The sequence below is a fragment of the Equus asinus genome, chromosome 11 (assembly GCF_041296235.1).
Source record: "Equus asinus isolate D_3611 breed Donkey chromosome 11, EquAss-T2T_v2, whole genome shotgun sequence".
NCBI lineage: Eukaryota > Metazoa > Chordata > Mammalia > Perissodactyla > Equidae > Equus > Equus asinus.
This window is the reverse complement of record NC_091800.1, coordinates 9,898,247-9,919,150: the sequence shown is the minus strand read 5'-3', so window position 1 is coordinate 9,919,150 and position 20,904 is coordinate 9,898,247. Positions and strand designations below refer to the sequence as shown.

Sequence of the window (20,904 nt, the reverse complement as noted above, 5' to 3'; positions counted from 1 at the left end):
CACATGGGTGATAGAGCCGTTTCTTGAGATGGGAAGCCTGAGCCAATGGTTGTCCTCTCTACCCTCCCCTCCTCGCTTCTCCTCTCCCCCAGCGGAGTGGCTTCCTCACTTCCTTCCAAAGTGCGGGGCACACTCCTACCAACGGGGCTCTGCACCGGCCCCTCCTTCTCCCCGGAACGTGGCTTCCCAGAAACCCTCGCGGCCAACTCCCTCATCTCCTTCAGGTCTTTGCTCACATCCCACCTTGTCAGCGAGGCTTTCCCTGCACCTTGTTTAAAACTGAACTCCCAACCTCAACCACACTTCCTTTCTCCGCTAGCAGTCTATGATTTTGCCCCAAAGCATCCACCACTGTCTGTAATCAGTAAATAACAAATAACCTTTTAAAAATGTTTTGTTTATGGCCCGTGTCCCCCAACTAGAACAGGAGGTCCAGGAGAGCAGGAGTTTTGTCTGTCCTGCTCACCATTGTAGCCTGAACACTGAGAACAATGACTAGCAAATAATTGTCTCAGAGGATTGTTGAGTGAATGAATGACTCATTTTGGGAGTCCTTAGCATGTGGTGGCTTTTAAAGACAGAGAACTGGAGAGGGTATAAAAGAAGGAGGAAAGTCCAGGACCAAGAGAACAGGTATGTGGGGAGGGCCAGCCACAGACATGGGGAGGGATGGCCTACCAGGTAAGGGGACACCGGAGCATCTGGCCTCATGGAGGCTCCGGAAGGAGAGGCCAAGATAGCTCAGCCCCCTCAAGCTGCTCTCTGGCTAGAGTGGTCTTTCCATGTTCTACCATTGGTCAGCCTGACACCTGCTGTGGCTTCTCCTCGACCTCGGGGAATGCCAGCTCCCTTCCATGGCATTCAGGCTTCTCTCTAGCCACGCTTCTTCATGCTTCCCCGCCCCCACCACTGCCACCCGGGTCATGAGGGTGTTCCCCAGCCTTGCCTCATGCTAAACAATCTGTCATTTACTGAAAGTGACCATCTCTTCTCTCAGCCCTCTGGACCTTTGCACATTGTTTCCTCATCTCGGAAGACCCTCATCCTGTCCACTCAAAACCCTTTGCTTGGCTGCCTCCTGATCCTCTCCCAGGGCGGAGCTGAGAGGAACCGTCTCCAGCGAGCACGGCCCCTGAACTCTAAGGCTGGGTTAGGGACTCCTCAGTGTGTGTGTGTGAAGCACACGTGCATGCTCCCTGCTCATCCCCCACCATAGCACTTTGTAAAATAACTGTTAGCAGTGTGCCAGGCCCTATTGTAAGTGTTCTACCATATTAGCATGTGTGGTGATCCCTATAACCCTCTGAGTGAGAGGACGCTGCATTCCTTGTTTCACACATAGAGAAAGTGGAGGCACAGAGAAGTGAGATGGATTGCTGCAGTCCCCCAGCCAGCGGAGGTGGGGCGGGGCGTGGAGCCCAGGCAGTCTGACACCGAGTCCACATCTTTGCCTGTAGGTGGCACTGCCTGTCTCCTCGCCTGCTGGATTCCTCCAACCCAGTGGTTCTTACCTGGAGGTGATTTTGCGCCCTAAGGGACATTTGGCAATGCCTGCAGACAATTTGGCGGCCACAACTGTGAGATGGGGGCGCTACTGGCATCTAGTGGGCAGAGGCCAGGGAGGCTGCTGACCACCCTACCATACACAGGAGGCCTCACAACAAAGAATCAGCCCCAAATGTCAGTGGTGCTGAGGATGAGAAACCTGTTCCACCTAGGCTGCCACCTGCACGAGCTTTTCCTCCTCCTCTTCCTCCATAGACCCTGGACACGGATGTCTTCCAGCTCGCTCTGTCCTCTTCTCTATCTCCCTCAGTCCAGGGCTTCCAGCCTGGCCTTTCTGATGACGCTCAGATTGACATCTCACATTCCCTATAGCCAATCGGTTGATCAGCTCAGCCTCCAAAATACAGCCGGATCCATTGCTTCTCCCCACCCCACAGTCAGCGCTGAGCAAACCTCCAGCATCTCACTCCTGGGGGCTGGAAACAGCCGTTCTTTTGTGTCACCCAGTCACTCTCCCAGATACAGTCCGTTCTCTACCTGCAGCCAGAGCTACCTGTCTGGAGCACAGCCCTACTTCACCCGTCCAATAGCTTCCCACCCTGCGACAGTGAACTCCAGCCCCTTACCCTGGCCCTTGGGCCCCGCATCCTCTGGTCAGTCATCAGTCCTTCTGACACCCGGGTCACACCTGCTCCCCTCCCCTTGGGCCCTGGCCTCCTTTCTGCCTTTTAAGGCCCGAGCGCTCTGTGCTTGCTCCTCCCCTGTGATCCTTTTCATCATTCAGGTCTTGGCTCCAATACCTTCCCTCAGACTCCAGATTAAGTCTGCACCCCAGCGCCTCCCCCCGCCACCCCCCCCACCCCCACATCTCTGTCTCATCCTTCCTCTAGGCTTTGTCTTCGTGTTCAGAGACTGTCTCCTCTCCCTGAGCGTAAGCTGCCTGAGGGCGGGGCGCTCCCTCTGCTGTTTTCTGCTGAATTTTCGGCACCTTATGCACTGCCTGCACACTGGTGTTCATAAATAATTTTAGGAATGCAATCAAATTGGAAATTGTGGTGAAAGGGAAGTTGGCCCTTGTGAACAACCAAGGTTCCTTCTCTTACCAGCTTCCTCACAGCCTGGCTTCTCCCCTCCCCTTGTGTTCTTATTTCCTTTCCTTTCTGCTAACAGAACCAGGAGTGCCTATGTCAATTGCCTGTTCACCACCTCCACCTGGATGTCTGATGGGCATCTTCAATGTAACGTGGCCCAGATGGAACTCTGGCATGACCTCCCTCCTTCTCCACGCGACCTCTTTCTCCCCAGTCTTCTCCATCTCAGCAAGTGACAGGACCATTAATCCAGCTGCTCAGGCCACAAACCTACTAGTCGCCCAGGATTCTCCCATTCTCATCTCCAGCCCATCGGCGAGTATCGACCTCACCCTCGGAGCATGCCCTGATCTCCACGCTTCACCACTGTCACGGCTCCCATCCTGGTCCAAGCTGCCCTGAGCTCTGCCCTCGACTGTTGTCTTCGCCCCCATCTTGCCACCTCCACCTCTTCATTATTCAAGTTTCCACCCAGACGTTCCTTGTAGAGAAGGCTTCCCTGACCACTCTGTGGGAAATGGCTCCTCCACAGCTCCTTGGCTGGTCTATAGCTATCTCGTTCATTTATGTGCTTTGGGGGTTGTTTCCCCCACTGCTATGGAAGCAGGGGGCTCATCTATTCTGGTCACTGCCGTGTCCCTAGATGCGCTGGTCTGTGCATCGAAAGAGTGCAATAAACAGTGTCTGGTGAATGATGTGGGTTAAGAGGGTTTTAGGGCTGACAGACAGCTCCTGACAGTAGCGTTTGCCTTTTAATGGGGACACTTGAGGCACTTTTCCATTAAATAGACGGACGCTGTCAAAACTCTGCTGAGGAGCCAGGACTTCACTGTTTACAAAGCACTTGCACGTGGTTTCCCACGTGATGGATGGCTCATTCATTTAATAAATATTCATCGTGCCTCCACTGTCACTTGCTGATGGGTGGTATCTGGGATGGGTCCTCACAGTTCATCTTCCACGGGGCCGTTGCTTGGATTCTTCAGAGCGGGTTCCCGAGGCTTGTTGTTGAGGTGGACGGCAGCACCGGGTTCAGAGCTGGGGGCCCATTTATGTCCTGACTCTGCTACTCTGGGCTGAGTGACCTGAGGTAAGTTGCTTAGCTTCTCTGAACTGGAGCTCATGTGTAAAATAGAGACAATAATAACAAAGAGCTTGAAGGATTAAGGCTCTCCTTCAACCCCTTTCTCCTCCTCCTGTGTTCACCATCCGTGCTCCCAACCCTCCTGACCCCTCAGGAGAAGGTCAGGCAGTCTGCCCCACCCCACCCCTAGCCAAGCCTCATCTGCCTTCCCCAACAAAACTCACAGGGGAGGTTTAATTCTAAGAGACTGCCTTCCTGCTGGGAGGTGCATATCCACTGAGCTCGTTTCTGGCAAGGTGTCAATGCTGGCTGCTCAGGCGAGGGCGCTATCCAGCAGAATCAGGTCCGGTTATCAGGGGTCAGGGCTTTCACTGCAATGGCAGGTCGTTCACGGAGGAGCCTCTCTCCCCAGCAGGCGGATGAGAAAGAGCTTTCTTGGCAGAGCGAAGGGACCCTATGCTGTGACCCTCAGATCACACCAGGAAGGAATTGGTTCTCACTCCAGGTTTGTGCCTGTAAGAACTATCTAGACAACAAGCGTGAGGTCCCCTGACCACTCTAGCCTCCTTCACATCAATTTGCCATCCTGCAGCCATGATAAGTCCTTCAAAGCACAAATCTGATTGTGTCAGTCCTCTGCTTAAAACTCTTCAGTGGGTCCCATTGCTCTTAAAACAAAACCCCAAGTTCTTAATCTAGCCAACCAGGTTCAGCACTAGGCCCTGCCTGCCTCTCCAATCTTCCCTCTCCAGAAACTGCCCCTGCTTTTTGACTCCCATCCCTGGGCCTTCTCTCAGTGCCTGGAGACGGCTTTGTGCCCTCTTACCACAGGTCCTTTGTACAGGCTGCTATTTCCTTCCACACTTTGATCTTTGCCTAGTTAACTCCTCCTCATCCTTAAGATCTGATGTTCCTCCCAGCCCTAGTCTGGTTTTTCTTTTCTGCTCTTCTCATCTGATTGTGGCTTTTCTTCCAGTTTGTGGTGATTTGCTTAGTCTTTCTCCCCCTCTTGAATGTAAGCTTCATAAATCAGGATAGTTTTTCTCACCATCATCTGATACATGGACTAGTCGGTGCTCAATGAATGCTTGGTGAATGAGTAAATGCACACGTGAGCAGGGAGGGAAGGCTCAGAGTCAGCTAGGAAGTTCAGGAGAGGCATCAGGGGCTCCACGGCAGCCCTGACAGTCCACCCCACCTCTGCCTGGCCGTGCCTGGGCGTGCCTGGAAAAGGAGGGCCTGGCATGGCCACAGCCCCAGCAGGCAGCTTTCGCTGCCCCTTTATGCCGAGGCCGCCCTGTCAGAGTCCCACAGCTGACAAAGGAGCAGAGTGGGTTCCATGCACAGAGGTTTCTCTGCATGAAGGGAAGGTCTGAACACATGATGGATGCGTTAGTTTGCCAGGGCCACCTAGCAAATATACCACAAAGATACCCCAGATTGAGTGGCTCAAGTGACAGAAAGCTGTTTTCTCGCAGTTCTGGAGGCTGGACATAGACCAGGGTGTCGCAGGGCCGGTTTCTCCTGAGGCCTCTCTCTTTGCAGATAGCCGCCTTCCCCCGTGTCCCCACTTGATCTTTTTCTCTGTGGGTGTGCATGTCTGTGTCCAAATTTCCTCTTCTTATAAGGACACTAGTCAGAATGGTTTAGGGCCCACCCTAACAACCTCATTTTAACTTAACTATCTCTTTAAAGGCCCTGTCTCCAAATATGGTCACATTCTGAGATATCTGGGGCTTGGGGTTTCAACGCAGGAACTTAGGGGGGCACACAATTCAGCCCATAGAATGGGTTATGGCAGAGCCTCATGATCTGATCCCAAACTCTGACAGACGACATGCAGAACAGGAGGCAGACCCAGACACGGACCTAAATTATTTTTGAATAAGACCATGTACAACATTTTTGGCTCCATGACCAAACTTCTACCAAAAGAAGGATAACAATATGTCCAGGGAGCGTGTTATCAAAGTCACTCCTCATCCCTGCTCCACAATCAGTAGTTTGCTGGGAAGCCGTTCCCCGCAGCGGCCGCCCTGGACTCCCCAAGAGGTAACAGGCAGGCAGTGGGGCAGGCCACGACGCCTTTTCATTCCGTCCATCCAGCTCACACTGAGCTTGCTCTGGGGCTAACAGATAAGCGGCTGTTGGGGAGTTGATCTCCTTTTTGGGGGAAGGAAGCTTCAGGGCTGGCTTCCCAACAGTGGGCTCTCAGAGAAGTGGGTCTTGAGGGAGCCTTTGACAAAGGCCTCAGACTGAGTTTGGAAGAGAAAGGATGGGCACTGAGGCTGTAGAGTCGGCTTAGGGGAGCTGTGGGGGGGGGGGGGAGGAGGGAAGCAGACCCTGGGGTGGGCAGGGGTGGTGGGGGAGTTGCAGAGGCTGGGTCACCAAGCAGGGAGAAGAGAGAAGAGGAATGCACACTAAGAAAACAGTCTTAGGATTCAGTGCTTTTATTTCATTCATCTTCCTCCAAGCAAGAAGGAGAAGATGACTCTATGCACAGACCCAGTTCTCACGAGGGCCAGGCCCTGGGGACACAGAGGGGCATGAGACCCATCTCTTACTTCAAGGAGCACCACTTTGGTGGGGAGCTACAAGGGTACACGGAGAACCGTTCCCTGTGGTTGGAGTCCAGCCAAGCACGAGGTATGGAAGATGTGCTCAATTCACTTATTGAATGAACGAGGCAGTGCTACCCAGAGGGAAGAGCAGAGGGGCGGCCCCTCTGAGATGGAGAGGCAGTGGCAGTGGAAGCCTTCTGAGCTGAGCAGGAGTTTGCCAGGTTGGGAGTGGGCGGAATGGAAGATCTCAGGCAAAAGAGAGCGTTTGCAAAGGCTGGGAGCAGCCAATGGTGTGGAGTCCATACGCACGTCCAGTTAGAGTGTGGGGTCCACACACACGCCTGCACTCTTTGGCCATTTTCTGATCATGGCCGACATCGTACTTCAGCCTTCTATTTGTGCCACAGGCCCCGGGCATTCCAAACCTAATTGGGCATGCCTGCTAGTCTGGTCCTTTATGGTGTGTGCAGCCCTGTCAGGCATCCAAAGATGGTGTGACTGGGAATTTGGTATTAAGCTGTATTATTGAGTTCACAAATTCAACTTTCAGAAATCTAACCAAACAAGGGATTTGCAAAACAGTTTCAAACAGAGCATTTCCCATGACAATCAGCTTGTTTACCACTCCAAGGTACACTGTAACCGCTGTTGACACGCTCATTTGCATGCCAATACCCAGAATGCTTTTCTAGCCCTACTGAGCTTGGGTTCTGCCAGGGAGCTGAAAGGTTTATTTACACATACAATACATGACAACTTCATTTTCCGAAGCATCTTTCATACAAACCGTATCCCCAAAATGCCTTAAGTTGGTGAAAGAATGTCGAAATCCTTTTAGAGTTTAAACCCTTCTTTCTGGGCTGAAGTAGAGTTGAGATAACATGTGCATGCTCAAATTAACATTTTAATTAAAAGATACTTGAGAGAAATGGGATTTCAGTTATTCAGCAATGTGTCATATTATGCTTGGTATGGTGGGCCAAGGTTATGAAGAGAAATTATATGGCTACAGATAAATTAGTGGCTGACAGAGCAGTACAGAGAGCTGCTGTGCACATCGGACTGAACTAAGACCACAGAGGGGCGCTTAACTGGGTGACTTCTTATAGCTGCAACTCCTTTGCGTTGTGGCCCATGAGATGACATTAATATAGTGGCACTGGGCATAATGACATGAGTGATAGAAACCTGTAGTTACATGCAATTTGCCAATTTTAAGACTATAACAGAAAAAATTATTTGAGTTGGTAATCCTGTGAGTTTTCGGGACCAAGCGGGCTAGGCTTTGACAGTTGTTCCACAGTGGAAGGGAGAGTTTCCTGCCTTTTTGTCCTCAGAGGAAGGCAATATAAGAGTCCTTAAGCAAGGCCAAGTTTGAAGGTATTATGCAGGAAATAGCCAGATTTTGTGTCAAATGCATCTTTTAAAATGGTTTGGTGTTTTATTTTCTGAATCACTTTGCAGCCACTAGCCTTGGGTATTGGGATGGATAGGAGAGGGGGGCCACGGTGTGAGACCTCCTGTTATTTGAAATGGTTATGGGTAGCCATCTGTTATCTTGGATGGGCAACAAATGAACAGCCTTATAGAGAGGAGGAGACATTTTGAAAAGCTTAAGAACATGGGCCCTAGAGGATCTGAATGGACATTTTTCCAATGAAGACATACAGATGGCCAACAGTCACGTGAAAAGATGCTCAATATCACTAATCATCAGGGAAATGCAAACCAAAACCACAGTGAGATATCACCTCACACCTGATAGAATGGCCACTATCAAAAAGACAAGAAATAACAAGTGTTGGCGATGACATGGAGAAAAGAGGACCTTTGTACATTGTTGGGGGGAATGTGAATTGGTGCAACCACTATGGAAAATTATGGAAGTTTTCCTCAAAAAAGTAAAACTACCATGTGATCTAGCAATTCTACTTCTGGGTATTTATCCAAAGAAAATAAAAACATCAACTTGAAAAGATATACGTACTGCCGTGTTCATTGCAGCATTATTTACAATAGCCAAGATATGGAAATAACCCAAGGCTCACCGAAGGATGAATGGATAAAGACAATGTCGTATACACGTGTACACAACGGAATGTTATTCAGCCATAAAAAAGAATGAAATCTTGCCATTTGTGACAACATGGATGAATCTTGAAGGCTTATGCTAAGTGAAATAAGTCAGATGGAGAAAGACAAATACCATATGATCTCGCTTATATGTGGAATCTAAAAAAAACCCAATCAAACAAAAACCAATCTCATGTTTCAGAGAACAGACTGGTGGTCACCAGAGGCAAGGGTGGGGGATGGCGAAATGGGTGAAGGAGGTCGAAAGGTACAAACTTTCAGCTATAAAATAAATAAATCCCGGGGGTGTAATGTATAGTGTGGCTACTATAGTTAAGAACATTGTTTTGCCTATTTGAAAGTTGCTAAGAGAGTAGATCTCAAAAGTTCAAGAAAAAAACCCTGTAACTATGTGTGGTGATGAATGTTAACTAGACTCATTGTGGTGATCATTTTGCAATGTATACAAAAATGGAACTGTTATGTTGTATGTCTGAAACTAATATCATGTCATGTGTCAAGTATATCTCAATAATAATAACAAGATCAAGAAGGTGGGCCCTGGAGTCAGACAGGAATCCCAGCACCTCCGTAAGCTAGCAGTATGATCTTTGGGAGTTATTTGATCTCTTGTGCCTCAGTTTCTTTATCTGTGGAATGAGGCTTGCAGTAATTCCTACCTCTTGGGGTTGTTATGAGGATTAAGAGGCCAATACATGTCTGGCCCTCTTAGTAAGCACCCAGTAAGTGCTGCGTTATCCAGTGAGTGCTGGCTGCTGGTATTTTTAATACACTACATCAGCCCTTCTCAAACATGTGGTCTTGGGACCTCTTTACACTCTTAAGAAGTATGGAGGGCTCTAAAGAGCTTATGTTTACATGGGCTACATCTATTGAGACCTACTGCATTAGAGCTGTATATCTGAATCTAATACAATATTGTAGGTCAACCACACTTCCATAAAAAAAAGATTTGCTGTACTAGAAATTTAAAAAAAAATTGAAAATATTTATTAATTTATGTTAAACAACAATAATAAACATATCCATAAATGTTTATAATAAAATATAATATTTATATATTATATAGTGCTTATATATTATATGTATTATATATAATATAACATAAATATTTTATGTACAATAAATATATTATATATAAATTAAATATATAAATATATTATATATAAATTAAATATATAAATATATATATAATATAAATATATTACATTATATATAATACATACAATATATAAGTATATATAATACTTATAATATATTTATATTATAATATATATTATATATGATATAATACTCCTAAAATGTTTTCTATAACATTTATGTAAAAATAACTATAATTCCCAAAAAAAAAAGTTTAGTGAGAAGAGTGATATTGTTTTATATATTTACAAATCTCTTTAATGTCTGGTTTCATAGAAGACAGATGAATTCTCATATTTCCTTTTGCATTCAGCATTTTGTGATATGTTGTTTTGCTTGAAATAGACCAAGAAAATCAGCCTCATAAAGATATGTTGTTAAAAAATGCAGGATATTTTAATAGCCCTTTCATAGAATTACAGAGTTTTCTTGATAGTACACCAAAATGTGAAAAGGGGTAGTTTCATGTTAGTTACAATGTGGAATCTGAAATCACATTAATAACATTTTTGCACCCTGTTACACTGAAATCTGCTGGTCTCCCTTGTACCTGGAACAGATCTTTTACCCATGCTTGATTTTGTAGCACCACACATTGGTCATCTGGAAAATATTGGTTCATGAAAGTCATGCATATGCTGACACATTTCATTATATGATACCTAAAAATGCGTGTTTGTTAATAGCCTCATCTTATCAGAAAAGTCCAAGTATTGAGAAGATAAGTTCACAGTGATAGCTATATGTATTCCAACCTTCTGATTTTTGCTTGAAACCTCAGATTTTATCAATGGCAACAGATATTGTCACATGTTTTTCTTAAAGTAACAGGATCAGTTTGTTTTCAAGGAAATATCTGCCAAAGACCCAAGTCTGAATAACCAGTTTGTCTGCCAGTCGTTCTTTCAAGTAAAATGGCTTGCCATGAAAAAAACAGCTAGTTCCACTGCCACTCAACCCATCACTTGAGTGTGTTTTCCAGATACGACTACTCTTTTGCATGCTTTGGTTTGCAGCAGACAAAACATACCATTTCCTCACATAGAATATTAGAAAGGCATGTCTTCACAGTTGAGCTTTAATCAAATTATAATTTTTTTTAAAGATTTTATTTTTCCTTTTTCTCCCCAAAGCCCCCCGGTACATAGCTGTGTACTCTTAGTTGTGGGTCCTCCTAGTTGTGGCATGTGGGACGCCGCCTCAGCATGGCCTGATGAGCGGTGACATGTCCACGCCCAGGACTTGAACCGGCAAAACCCCGGGCCGCTGAAGCAGAGCACATGAACTCAACCACTCAGCCATGGGGTCAGCCCTGAAATTATAATTTTAACCACTTTATCAAGAACATTCTTAAGTGCAAGTAGATTTTTTTTACGCTGGGTTTGGGGGGGTCAAGAACACAGTGATCACCACCTTGATTTGTCTAAAGCACCAGCAGTGTTGCCCACCATTGCTTCTGCACCACCAGTGCAAATGTCGCACAGTGAAAAAGGCAGATAACATCTTATCATCATTGTGAAAATAGCTTTGACCTCTTGCACTCTTTGCAAAGGTCTCAGAAAAGCCCATGGGTCCATGATTCCCACTTTGTGAACCACCGCACTGTAACATGAGGTAGTCACTGGTGTCCAGAGTGGACATCTGTGGTTTTGTGTGCTCAACATCCCTTCTTTCCTTCCAGAGGCCCCTAACCCCCATTTCCTGAGTTCTATTGGGGCCTCCAATCATAGTACCCCCCCAAGTGCCACCCCTGCCCAGTGCAGGGGTGTAAAATGGGAGGAAGCATCATTCCAATGTCCCCAGGAAGCCGAGTGCTGCTCCAGAATGAGGCCAGCTCATGCTCCAGCTGGGACTCATGCCATAATAACTGGAGGTTGAATTCTGAAACCATCCACCCAAGTCTAAATGCCCCTGTATGTCCAAAGAGAATGTATGAGTGACACCCTAAAAGAGCTCTGGTTCAGGGAATTCTATTTAAGTAGTACTGGTCCCCTAGTCAGAACTGATACTTGGTTCCAGGGACAGAACAGTCCTACTTGTCCCAGATCTGTTCACAATCCTGTGCAGGTTCTAAATAGCTCATGTATAACATGGATTACTGCATCACTCACAGTTCTCAGTTGCAGAAAATAAAAATGAATTCCGACTACTTAAGCAGAAAAGGTATTGAATGGTAGACCATCTGAAAGTTTACAGAATCGATGGAAAAGCTAGTGAAATGACCTGAAAGTCAGGGAGGAAGGGAGGGATGATACAGCCAAGGTCTGTCACACTGCTAGGCAGTCTAGTTAGATGCCACCTCTGGGGCCCTGCCTTGGACAATCCCTTCTACCACTGTCACAGATCTTTTGCCATTACTTGGAGGCTCTTAGCTTCATGGCCATAGGAAACCATCTCTAAGTGACACGCATCTCTGTGTCACTCTCCTCTAGATTTAGACTTCTGGGGGAAATGTTGGGCCCAGGTCCTGTGCCCATGGCTGATCTGCTGGGGAGGGAGGAGGGTAGCAGTAAATATCTAGTCCCCACTGGATTTTGTCGTGGAAAGTGGGATCCTGGCCACGGAGAATTCCCACAATGTGCAAATGTCTACCTCTGTAGATGCCTGCTTTTTTCCGGAGCTCATCTTAATTTACATTTGACAGAATAAAATCTAGATGCTGATCAGAAGAGGGGGAATTGACGCCGGTGAGGAAAAGAAAAAACACCCCACTAATGTCAGTTACACCCCCTAACTTTAGAGAAGGGGAAGCTGAGATCCAGGAAGACCGTGATTTGTCCAAAGTGATAGAATTACTTAGTGGCAGAATTGGGGCTGGACCTCAGGTTCTTGACTCCCAGCTGTGCTCTTTCGTCCACAATCTCCTTATATTCTGAAAGTAGCATGGAGGGGCTCTCATTCTGATCAGAATTTGTATTAGCCTGCTGGGGTTGCCATACAGAATCCCCCAGAGTGGATGCTAAACAACAGAAACTCATTTTCTCTTGGTTCTACAGGCTGGAAGTCCCAGATAAAGGTGTTGGCAGGGTTGGTTTCTGAGGCCTTTCTTCTTGGCTTGCAGACGGTGTCTTCTCCCTGTGTCTTCACGTGGCTGTCCCTCTGTATGTGTCTTGTCTGGTGTCTCTCTCCTTCATATAAAGACACTAGTGATTTGGGGTTAGGGCCCACCCATGTGACCTCACTGAACCTTAATTATCTCCTCAAAGACCCTATTTCCAAATATAATTGCATTCTGAGGTACTGAGGTGTTAGGGTTTCAATAAGCAGAGCTGCTCCAGAAATTCATAACATCGTGGAATTAAAGAGACAGCCATCTGTTTCTCCCTGAGTGAGCAGTGAGTCAATGGAAGTGGCCCCTGCCTCCGGGGACCCAACAACCCAAAGCCCAATGGGACCAGCACGGGAAGCTCCTCACTGCAGGGATCCCCCAGTGACCCCGACTGCTCCAGACTCATGCCCAATCTGATCAGTTGCCCCCGGACTGTGGCGGCCCAAGGCAGGACTCCTGAGCAGGCCCCTTCCTTACCCACTGCTGCTTGAAATGGATGACAAGTCCAATGGCTCCCCATCACACCTCGGGGGCACTTCCTCCCCTGATCTGGGAAGGCCCACTCACAAACAGAAGCCTGGATGCCAGGCTGGGAGGTGTCAGGTTTAAGGCCTTGGGTTTCTCTGGTGGCTTCAAAGGAGGCTTCTAGCAGAACCAGGGCTTGGATGCATGACAGGATAATCTAAAGCAGAGTATCCAACCTCAGGATGGCTTGGTTCTCCTCCTAGAGCCACAAACACTTTTTTTTAAAGGGGATGCCACCTCAGGCTTCTGAATTTTTTTACCCCAAAAGTGACTGCGTACCCATGGACATGACTGAGGAGGAAGCCCAAGTGTCTACAGATCACGAGACAAATGGATAGAATATTCTTGGAAAGGCCCCAGTGGCTCTGTAAACCCTGCCCACCCGCAAGCCTCTGACTGACTCACCCTTTCAACCCAAACGCCCAAGGCTACACAGACGAGCTGGCATACTCTACTATGCAGGCATCTTTGGCGTTTCCCCTCATGTCCCCCACCTGCTTTCTCTTTCCCCTTCGTCCTCTCACACCACACCCCAGCTCACAGTCCAGGACCCCGGATGGAGAAGGTACAAGTATTCAATGAAGGATAACTGGAGGAACGGTAGAAAGGTGTGCTCAGAGCCAGGCCACCAAACCCTGGCCACCGCAGCTGGCAAACTTCAGCAGAAAACACGTGGTCTAAATCAGAGGTTCCCAACCAGCGGTGATTTACCCCCAGGGGACATTTGGCAATGTCTGGAGACATTTTGGGTTGTCACAACTGGAAGGAGAAGCACTGCAGGCATCCGGTGGGTAGAGGCCAAGGACGCTGCTAAACATCTTGTGATGCACAGGACAACCTCCACAAGGAAGAATTATTTGGCTCCAAATGTCAACACTGTGGAGGCTGAGGAACAGGTCTAATGGAAAGGGGGAAAGAGGAGCCCTCTTTGGATTTCAATGATTCTCAGCATGCGGGCAGAGGGGAGCCAGTGCTTAGTCTCTGGGTGACTAACTCCAGGGGTCCTGTGAGTGTTTGCACTTGTGTGTGTTCTCCAGCCTCTCAGTGTAGATTTGAGTCTCAGCCCACGGGAGTGGCCACTTTTCAGCATTCAGTAAATAATTCGGCACCATCTATTCCCCAGGCCCAGCTACAAGCACTCAACTAACAGCAGCAACCACGTTAACATTTCTTGAAACTTGGCAGACATTGTGCTTAGCATTTTATGCGAATTCTATCCTTTAATATTGCACAACCTTGCAAAGGAACTATTAACATAATCCCCATTTACAGATGAAGAAATGAGGTTTAGGAAGGAGCAGTGGCTTGACCAAGATTACCCAACTTGTACAGAAACGGTGGAAAAGGATTGCAAAGCCAGCCTTCTGGATTCTAAGGTCCAAACCCCTAGCCACTGAACTGCACAAAGAAAGACACTGTCCTTGAAACAAACTCAGGGGTCTCTATGTGGATTAGCCACACAAAACGGTAATTTCCAGGAAATTTCATCTCGATAACAATTTTATTTTAATTTCACAATTTGCCTTGCAAGCCCCAAATTCTAGCTCAAAAGAGTTTGGGCTTAAAGACTGGAGTCTGTCTCCCCAGGTTAGAAGCTGCAGTTCCCGGCACCTCCTGGCAGCAGGCGCCCCTGCCCTCGCTCCAACTGAAGCCGGGGAAGGACTTCGATGAGAGAGACGCAGGGTGAGGAGTGCGTGAACCGAAGCGTGTTTGGACCCAAAAGCTGGTCGCCGCCCTCTAGGAGGATGCTGAGAGCCCCTGCGCGCTGCAGCTGCCTGCAGGCTCCCCAGCGCCACGCTCCTATCACGGCCTTGGTGACCGCTGGGACCGCCGCAAGGAGGCTGCGATTTCTCCCACTGCTCGCCAGGGCAGCCCACCAGAAAGCGAAAAGGCTGGTCTTCTGGGAGCGGGGCGGGGACAGGAAGCCTTGGGTAGAGAAAGCTGAAAGAAAAGCACGCTTCTAGGAGAACTGAACCCGCGTGGACCCGGCATGCAGAGGTGAATCTGCGGTTTCTGCGAGCATCTGGGAACAAGAGGGACCTATGCATACGGTGGCAAAACGGAAGCATTCAGGGTGGGATGTGGGAGGAAACGCTGGATATGGGGGAGCCCAGCCTCTTCACGTCTTTTCGAGCTCATTTCCATCTTCCTCCGTAACCCCACCCGGCGCTCCCAGTCTCCTGGCAGGCCCATATCCGAAAGTGAGTTTGTAGTGGAGGAGCCTGTCCCGGGTGCACCTGGCTAACCTCCTATAATCCAGGGAAGGAGCTGGCTCCAAGTGAGCCCTTCGGGTTCCCCATGGAGCTGTCCCTTGGGGGCTGTGCTGCCGCCAAGTCTCAAACCTCAGTCAAAGTCAAACTGGTGGGTTGCCCTGGAGCTAAAGGATGCGAAACTTCACTCACCGTGGAGCTCTTAGAGCAAAGCGTCAGCCGCGCAAAACTCAGAAGGCGTCAGAATCACTGATAATAAAACAGTTGGGATTCTATTCACGGTGCGCCTTAAAGCACCTTGGCTTCGTTCATATTGCACAATGCCCCCTCCTGGGAGGGCGGAGGACAGGTCTCCGGAGACAGGGAGACACTTGGGTTCAGACTGATGGAGACTGCTGGAAGGGGGTGGGGGGCGGAGGCGGCGGGGTGCCGACTCTTATCTGTCTCTGGCACAACCCAGGCGTCTTGCTCCTGGAAGAACCAGGGGTGGCTTCTCCATGGGGGAGCCAGATCCCACCCCCCCGCCCCCCCCCCCCCGGCTTTTACTCTAGGGAGACTGGAAAGAGCGACGCGCTCATCTTGATTTGAAGGAAAAGACCGAAGGTTTTAGAAATGAACCCCACATGTGTCGAGCAACGCCAAGTGGAGCGCCTTTCTCGCCGAAAGAGAAGCGTGTGTTTGCCTTGCCCAGATTCGCGGAGTCGGGCGCTCCCCAGGGTGTGCGTGTGGGTGGGGGCGTGGCAGGGAGATTTCTGGCAGGAAAAGAAGTGGCCCAGGTCTCCAGGACGCGGAGGTCGTGAGAACCCGGATCCGGTGTTCGGCGTCTGATTTCCTGAGCATCAGAAACACTCTACTTTGGTGGCTGTGCGTTTTCCGTCTTGTTGGAAACACCCGCACCTCCTTCTTCTCCTAGTCCGCGTAAGGCGTAAAAAACCCCGCGTATCTCCCCAGTGAGAGCTGGAGTGTGGCTTTTAAGTCCTGGGGGGCTCTGGGAGTGTAACAAGAAGCTTTGAGTACATAATGCCCCGGAGCCACAGGCTCCGGCTACGCAAGGTTCCTCGCGGCGAGGCATCGCTCTCGGTCCTTGGAATCCCGGCCCGCAGGATCTGGGAGCAAGGACCTCGCTAACGAAATCTGCCTCAGAGCAAAGTGAGGGGGCCTTTCCCAGAGGAGGCCGCACCATCCTGCTGGGAATTTGTCCCTAGCGAATAGGATAGATAAAAGCGATTGATCGCTATCAATGCGAGCGCAGGGAAGGACGGAGTTCTCACGCTCGCGCGGGAGTGGCCTCTGCCCTTGGGGATGGAGGTCGGAACAGCCAAACCGACCTGGCTGGAGGTGGGGCCGGATCCCCCACGCGAGGGGGCTGCTCCAGGGGTCTGGACCAGAGGCATGGCGCGGGGAGAGCTCCCTCCTTTCCTTCCAACTCGGCTTTCTGCTCTTCTCGGCGCGGCCCCGCCCGGGGCCGGGCCGTAGCTGGGCAGGCGACCAGGGAGCGCACGGGGTCAGCGGGCGAAGAAGGTGGAGTCTCCTCAGGGCTGAGAGTGCAGAGAGGGACGGCGGAGCAACAAGGAGAGGATCGGAGCTGGGACCGCCACCCCGTTCCCGACCCTCCCCAAGAAGGGTGTCCCAACCCAGGCCAGCGCCTGTCCAGTCCAGAGCGCAGGCCTGGGGTCCAGAGCCACGAGGATTTGTAAGAAAAAAAAAAAAGTTTATTTAAAATTTTGTACATAAATAAATAAATAAATATCTTCTGGTATTACAGAGACCGTACAATTACAAGCTAGGCCGGGGCAGGGCCGGGATCTGGGGTCCATGGGAAGAGAGGGGTCACCAGAGGCGAAGAGCTGGGACCTCTGTTTGTAACACCGCAGAGCGTCTCCGAAACATAATGAATCAGTTTCCCCAACACGAATAACACGGGCGACAATTTCATTCGTGAGATAGGAGCCGCGGCTTGATTGAGGGACAAACGGACTGACTGAACTTCGAGGAGGCTCCTCGAGGAGTGGAAGAGAAAGGAAAAGAAAACAAAAAACAGGAGTTCATAAACGTGGGGTGGGAGCGGGGAGGCTGGATAAAGGACCACAGGAAAGAAGTGGGAGGGAGAAAAAGAAAGAAAACAGGGAGGGGAAAGCGAACGGGCACCCAAGGAGTAAAAGGCCGAGCTCGACCCGGGATGAAGGAGAGTAGAGGAAGCAAGGAAGCCTGAGCCAGTCCAGAGAGGGCGGGCGAGGAGGCGCCAGCGGCCAGCAAGGCGCTGGACCGGGCGGTTGTACTCGCGGGGGCCTCTGCGCTGCATGGCTGAGAAGGACTCGAGCGCCTGCAACGTTCACAGCTTGGAGTTCGCTTTGCAAGGCCGCGGGCACTGGGGTGGGGATACCAGCGTCAGGTCTCTGCCAAGCTCTTGGCGCTACCCAGGGCCGGGGGCCTCCGCAAAGCCTTGCCAAATCCGTGCGCAGCCGCCGTTTGGCAGCGGGTGCCTGGGAACCAGCGCTGAACCCCAGGACCAGTCTTTGAGGCGCAGGTAGGGCCTGGGGTGGGCGACCTGGGGAGGCGTTCATCTAGGGAGTGACCGTGAGATCCCGGTCGTCCTTCCCCGAAGAGGACGGAGACATGGGCAATTCGTCGTCATCCTCCGAGCACTTGGCTGAGGAGAGCGACGCGCACTTGCAGCCTTGTGGTGCGCCCGCGCTGGCACCCGCGCTCCCGCCGCCGCCGCGGTGATTGCTGCCTTTGCCCTCCTTCTTGTGCTTCACCCGGCGGTTCTGGAACCAGATCTTCACCTGCTTCTCAGACAGATTCAGGTAGGTCGCGATCTCGATGCGGCGCAGGCGGGACAGGTACATATTAGAGGCGAACTCGCGCTCCAGCTCTAGCAGCTGCGTGCTGGTGAACGCGGTGCGCATCCTCTTGCTGCTGGGCAGCTGGTTCGAGCTGCTGTCTGGAGGGGGTAAGGATGCAGAGAGGAAGCGATCAGATTCCTGAGCTGTGGGCCCGATCCTCTGACAGGCAGCTGTTAGAATCCTGGGACTTTGGTTTCTTACCCACCTCTTTGCCCCAAACGCGATGTACACAGCGTGACTGCGGGCGCCTCCTTGCTAACCCGCGGGACCCTGATATTCCCAGAGTCAAGCGGCCCTGGCACTACTCTATGAAGCGCCCTGAACCCCAGTCTTCGCTCCCTCCTACGCACCCCCTCCAGGACCTGGACCTCTGCCCGCATCCTCCCTCTCGGCGTCCTGTCCCGCCCGGTCCTCCAACGGCACACCACCCGGAGTGTCCCTCTCAGGGTCCCGACATGACTCTCATCGCCCCCAGAACGCCCAGGGTCCCTCATCCCCTATCCCTGGCTCGCCAGCTCTCGTCGGGTCGCCTCTGCCCTGTGCCCCCACGCGGCGGCTCGGCTTACCCACGGAGATGCAGTGGAACTGCCTGGGGTCGGGCAGAGGATAAGAGGTCTGGTAGAGCGCGGCGGCGGCGGCGGCGGCGGCGGGGCCGTGAGCGACCCCGGGCGACACGGCCGAGTGCTGGCGGCCCAGGGGCGCGTGGCAATACTGCGAGCCGAAGGGCGGGAAGGACGCCTTGAGCAGAGGCAGCGCGGGCGGTCCGGGCGGCCCGTGCAGCTGGGAGGCGGTGACGCAGAGCGGGCACACGCACAGCAGCCCGGCCTTGCGCGCGTGGCAGGCGCCGGGCGAGAGGCCGTGCAGTGCGTGCGGCGGAGGCACCGCGTAGGGAAAGAGCGGCGGCGGGCTGCCCTCCGGCGCCTTCTTCTCTCCCGCCTCGCGCAGCACCAGCGAGTCCACCAGGAAGGAGCGCGGCATGGCCCCGGTGCGCGGTCGCCCCGCCGCCAGCCCGCTCCCTGAGCCCCGCGGACCTCGGGGCTCTCCACCCGCTTCCCCGGGCCGCGGCCGCGCGCAGCTGCCTCTTCCCGGGAGGCAGAGGGTGCCGCTGAGTCCGAGGCTGACGCCGCCGCCACTGCTGCCGCGGGCGCAGCCCAAGGACCTCGGGGTGCTGGCCAGCGCTAGTGGTGCTGAAAGGCGCCGGCGGCGGCGCTTAAATAGGACTATTGCCATGTGATGGGCTACGCCAGGAGCGGCCCGGGGCCTCTCAATAGGGTTTTTGTGCCTTTTCTCTTGGCATTCACTCTGCACGCTTCCTCATTATTTCACTTGTTAACTAAATGAACTGCATAATGTACTCTATTCTTGTCAACCCCACCCACGCCGTAACAGGCGCCCTCGCCCCCTCCTCTCCCTTTTGCGGGTTTATTTTCTCATTCTCCTGCGATTTAATATTCTTTTCTTTCTCTTTATTCCTTACTCCCCTTTGGCTTTGCATTGGCGATCAGCCCGTTTATCTTATTGATTTTGAACCCCTGCTGCCTCGCTTCCACAGATCCCCATGGGCACACACCTCCATCTCCTCTGTGCGCTCTGTCTTCGTCCCTTTCCTTCTCTCATCCCCCCCCCCCGCCCCCCGCCCCTCAAGATCACGCCGCCTCCGCTCAGTTTTCCCAGTTCAGAGTTGTGCACCCCGCGGGCGTCCCTACAGCCAGCCTCCAATTTCCACCTGTGGAAGCCTTTCCTCTCTCCCGGAAGCAGGAGGACTGGGGCTCCTGCAGCGGGGAGGCACCGCTGGGGAGAGAGGAGAAGAGCTCAGTGTTCCTGATCCAGCGCTAGCCCCATCACTGTCCCTCTGTTTTCTTTAAGTTTTTTGAATGGTCTTAACTTTGATGCTGCCTCGTCTTTGTTCGGTAGGTGCTAGTCAGTCAGCTCTTTCCTTCGAACAACAGAGTGGATGTAGAGAGGAAAAGAGCCGCTGAGAGTCACGGACAGAGACAGGGAATGAGAAACGAAAGCCTAGACGGCGAAGATCCAGCTCTCGCACCCCACCAGACGCGGCGAGTGTAGGCGCTCTCTGCCCGCGGGGATCTTTCCGGCGCTTTCTCCACTCGCGCGCACCCCAAAAGACTCGCAGGTGCGCTGGGAAACCGGTGCGTGCCCGAAGTTCGCCCCGCAGGAGCCGCGCTGAGGGCGCTTGTTATTCCCAGCCTCTGCTGTCTTCGCCCACCCGGACCGAGCTCCTCTCTCCCCAGGACCTTCTTCTGCCACTTCACTCTCTTCTTTCTGGTCACACAATGGTTAAACAACTTCAAACGCCTGGCGCTGTGTACACAGCCTCAGCTTTTTAAATCGTTCTCGGGCTCAAAGCTGCTGCGCCCAGGAGCTTTTTCCATACAATGGGAAATTAGCATAAATATTGCGAATTTACAGCCCCGGACTTTTCACGGAAGACGTTTACTTTCGATTTTATTCGAACCAAATCGCAGCAGTCACCTGCTCTGAGCCCTGAATGGAATTGTGAGAAACGGAGGGGAAGCTTTTCGGGAGTGGGGAATCAGGGCACGGGAATAAGACTGCCCCAAGTCGAAGCATTTACATGGGTTTTCCTCACTGATGACATCTTTGCAATAACAACAGCAAGAAATGATGACTGATCAAAAAGCAAAGACAGCTCGTTTGAGAGGAACTAACTGATTCCGTGAAAAGGAGTGGGGCAAGGGGGAAAGCAACCTGGATGCAGGGCATGTCAGCTGGCAGGAGGAGTAACGGCTCAATGCTTCCTTGACCGTTTGGCATGG

At 51.3% G+C, this 20,904-nt stretch overlaps 1 protein-coding gene across 1 annotated transcript; it reads right to left on the bottom strand.

The window, feature by feature from the left end:
• Window positions 1-17,088: 17,088 nt before the first annotated feature.
• GSX1 (GS homeobox 1) lies at window positions 17,089-19,272 on the bottom strand. Its single transcript, XM_014843855.3, has 2 exons — window positions 18,673-19,272; window positions 17,089-18,204 (listed from the first exon to the last, which is right to left on the bottom strand). The coding sequence occupies exons 1-2, from the start codon at window positions 19,082-19,084 to the stop codon at window positions 17,825-17,827; spliced, it is 792 nt and encodes a 263-aa protein (XP_014699341.2). The 5' UTR covers window positions 19,085-19,272; the 3' UTR covers window positions 17,089-17,824.
• Between the last annotated feature and the right edge of the window lie 1,632 nt (window positions 19,273-20,904).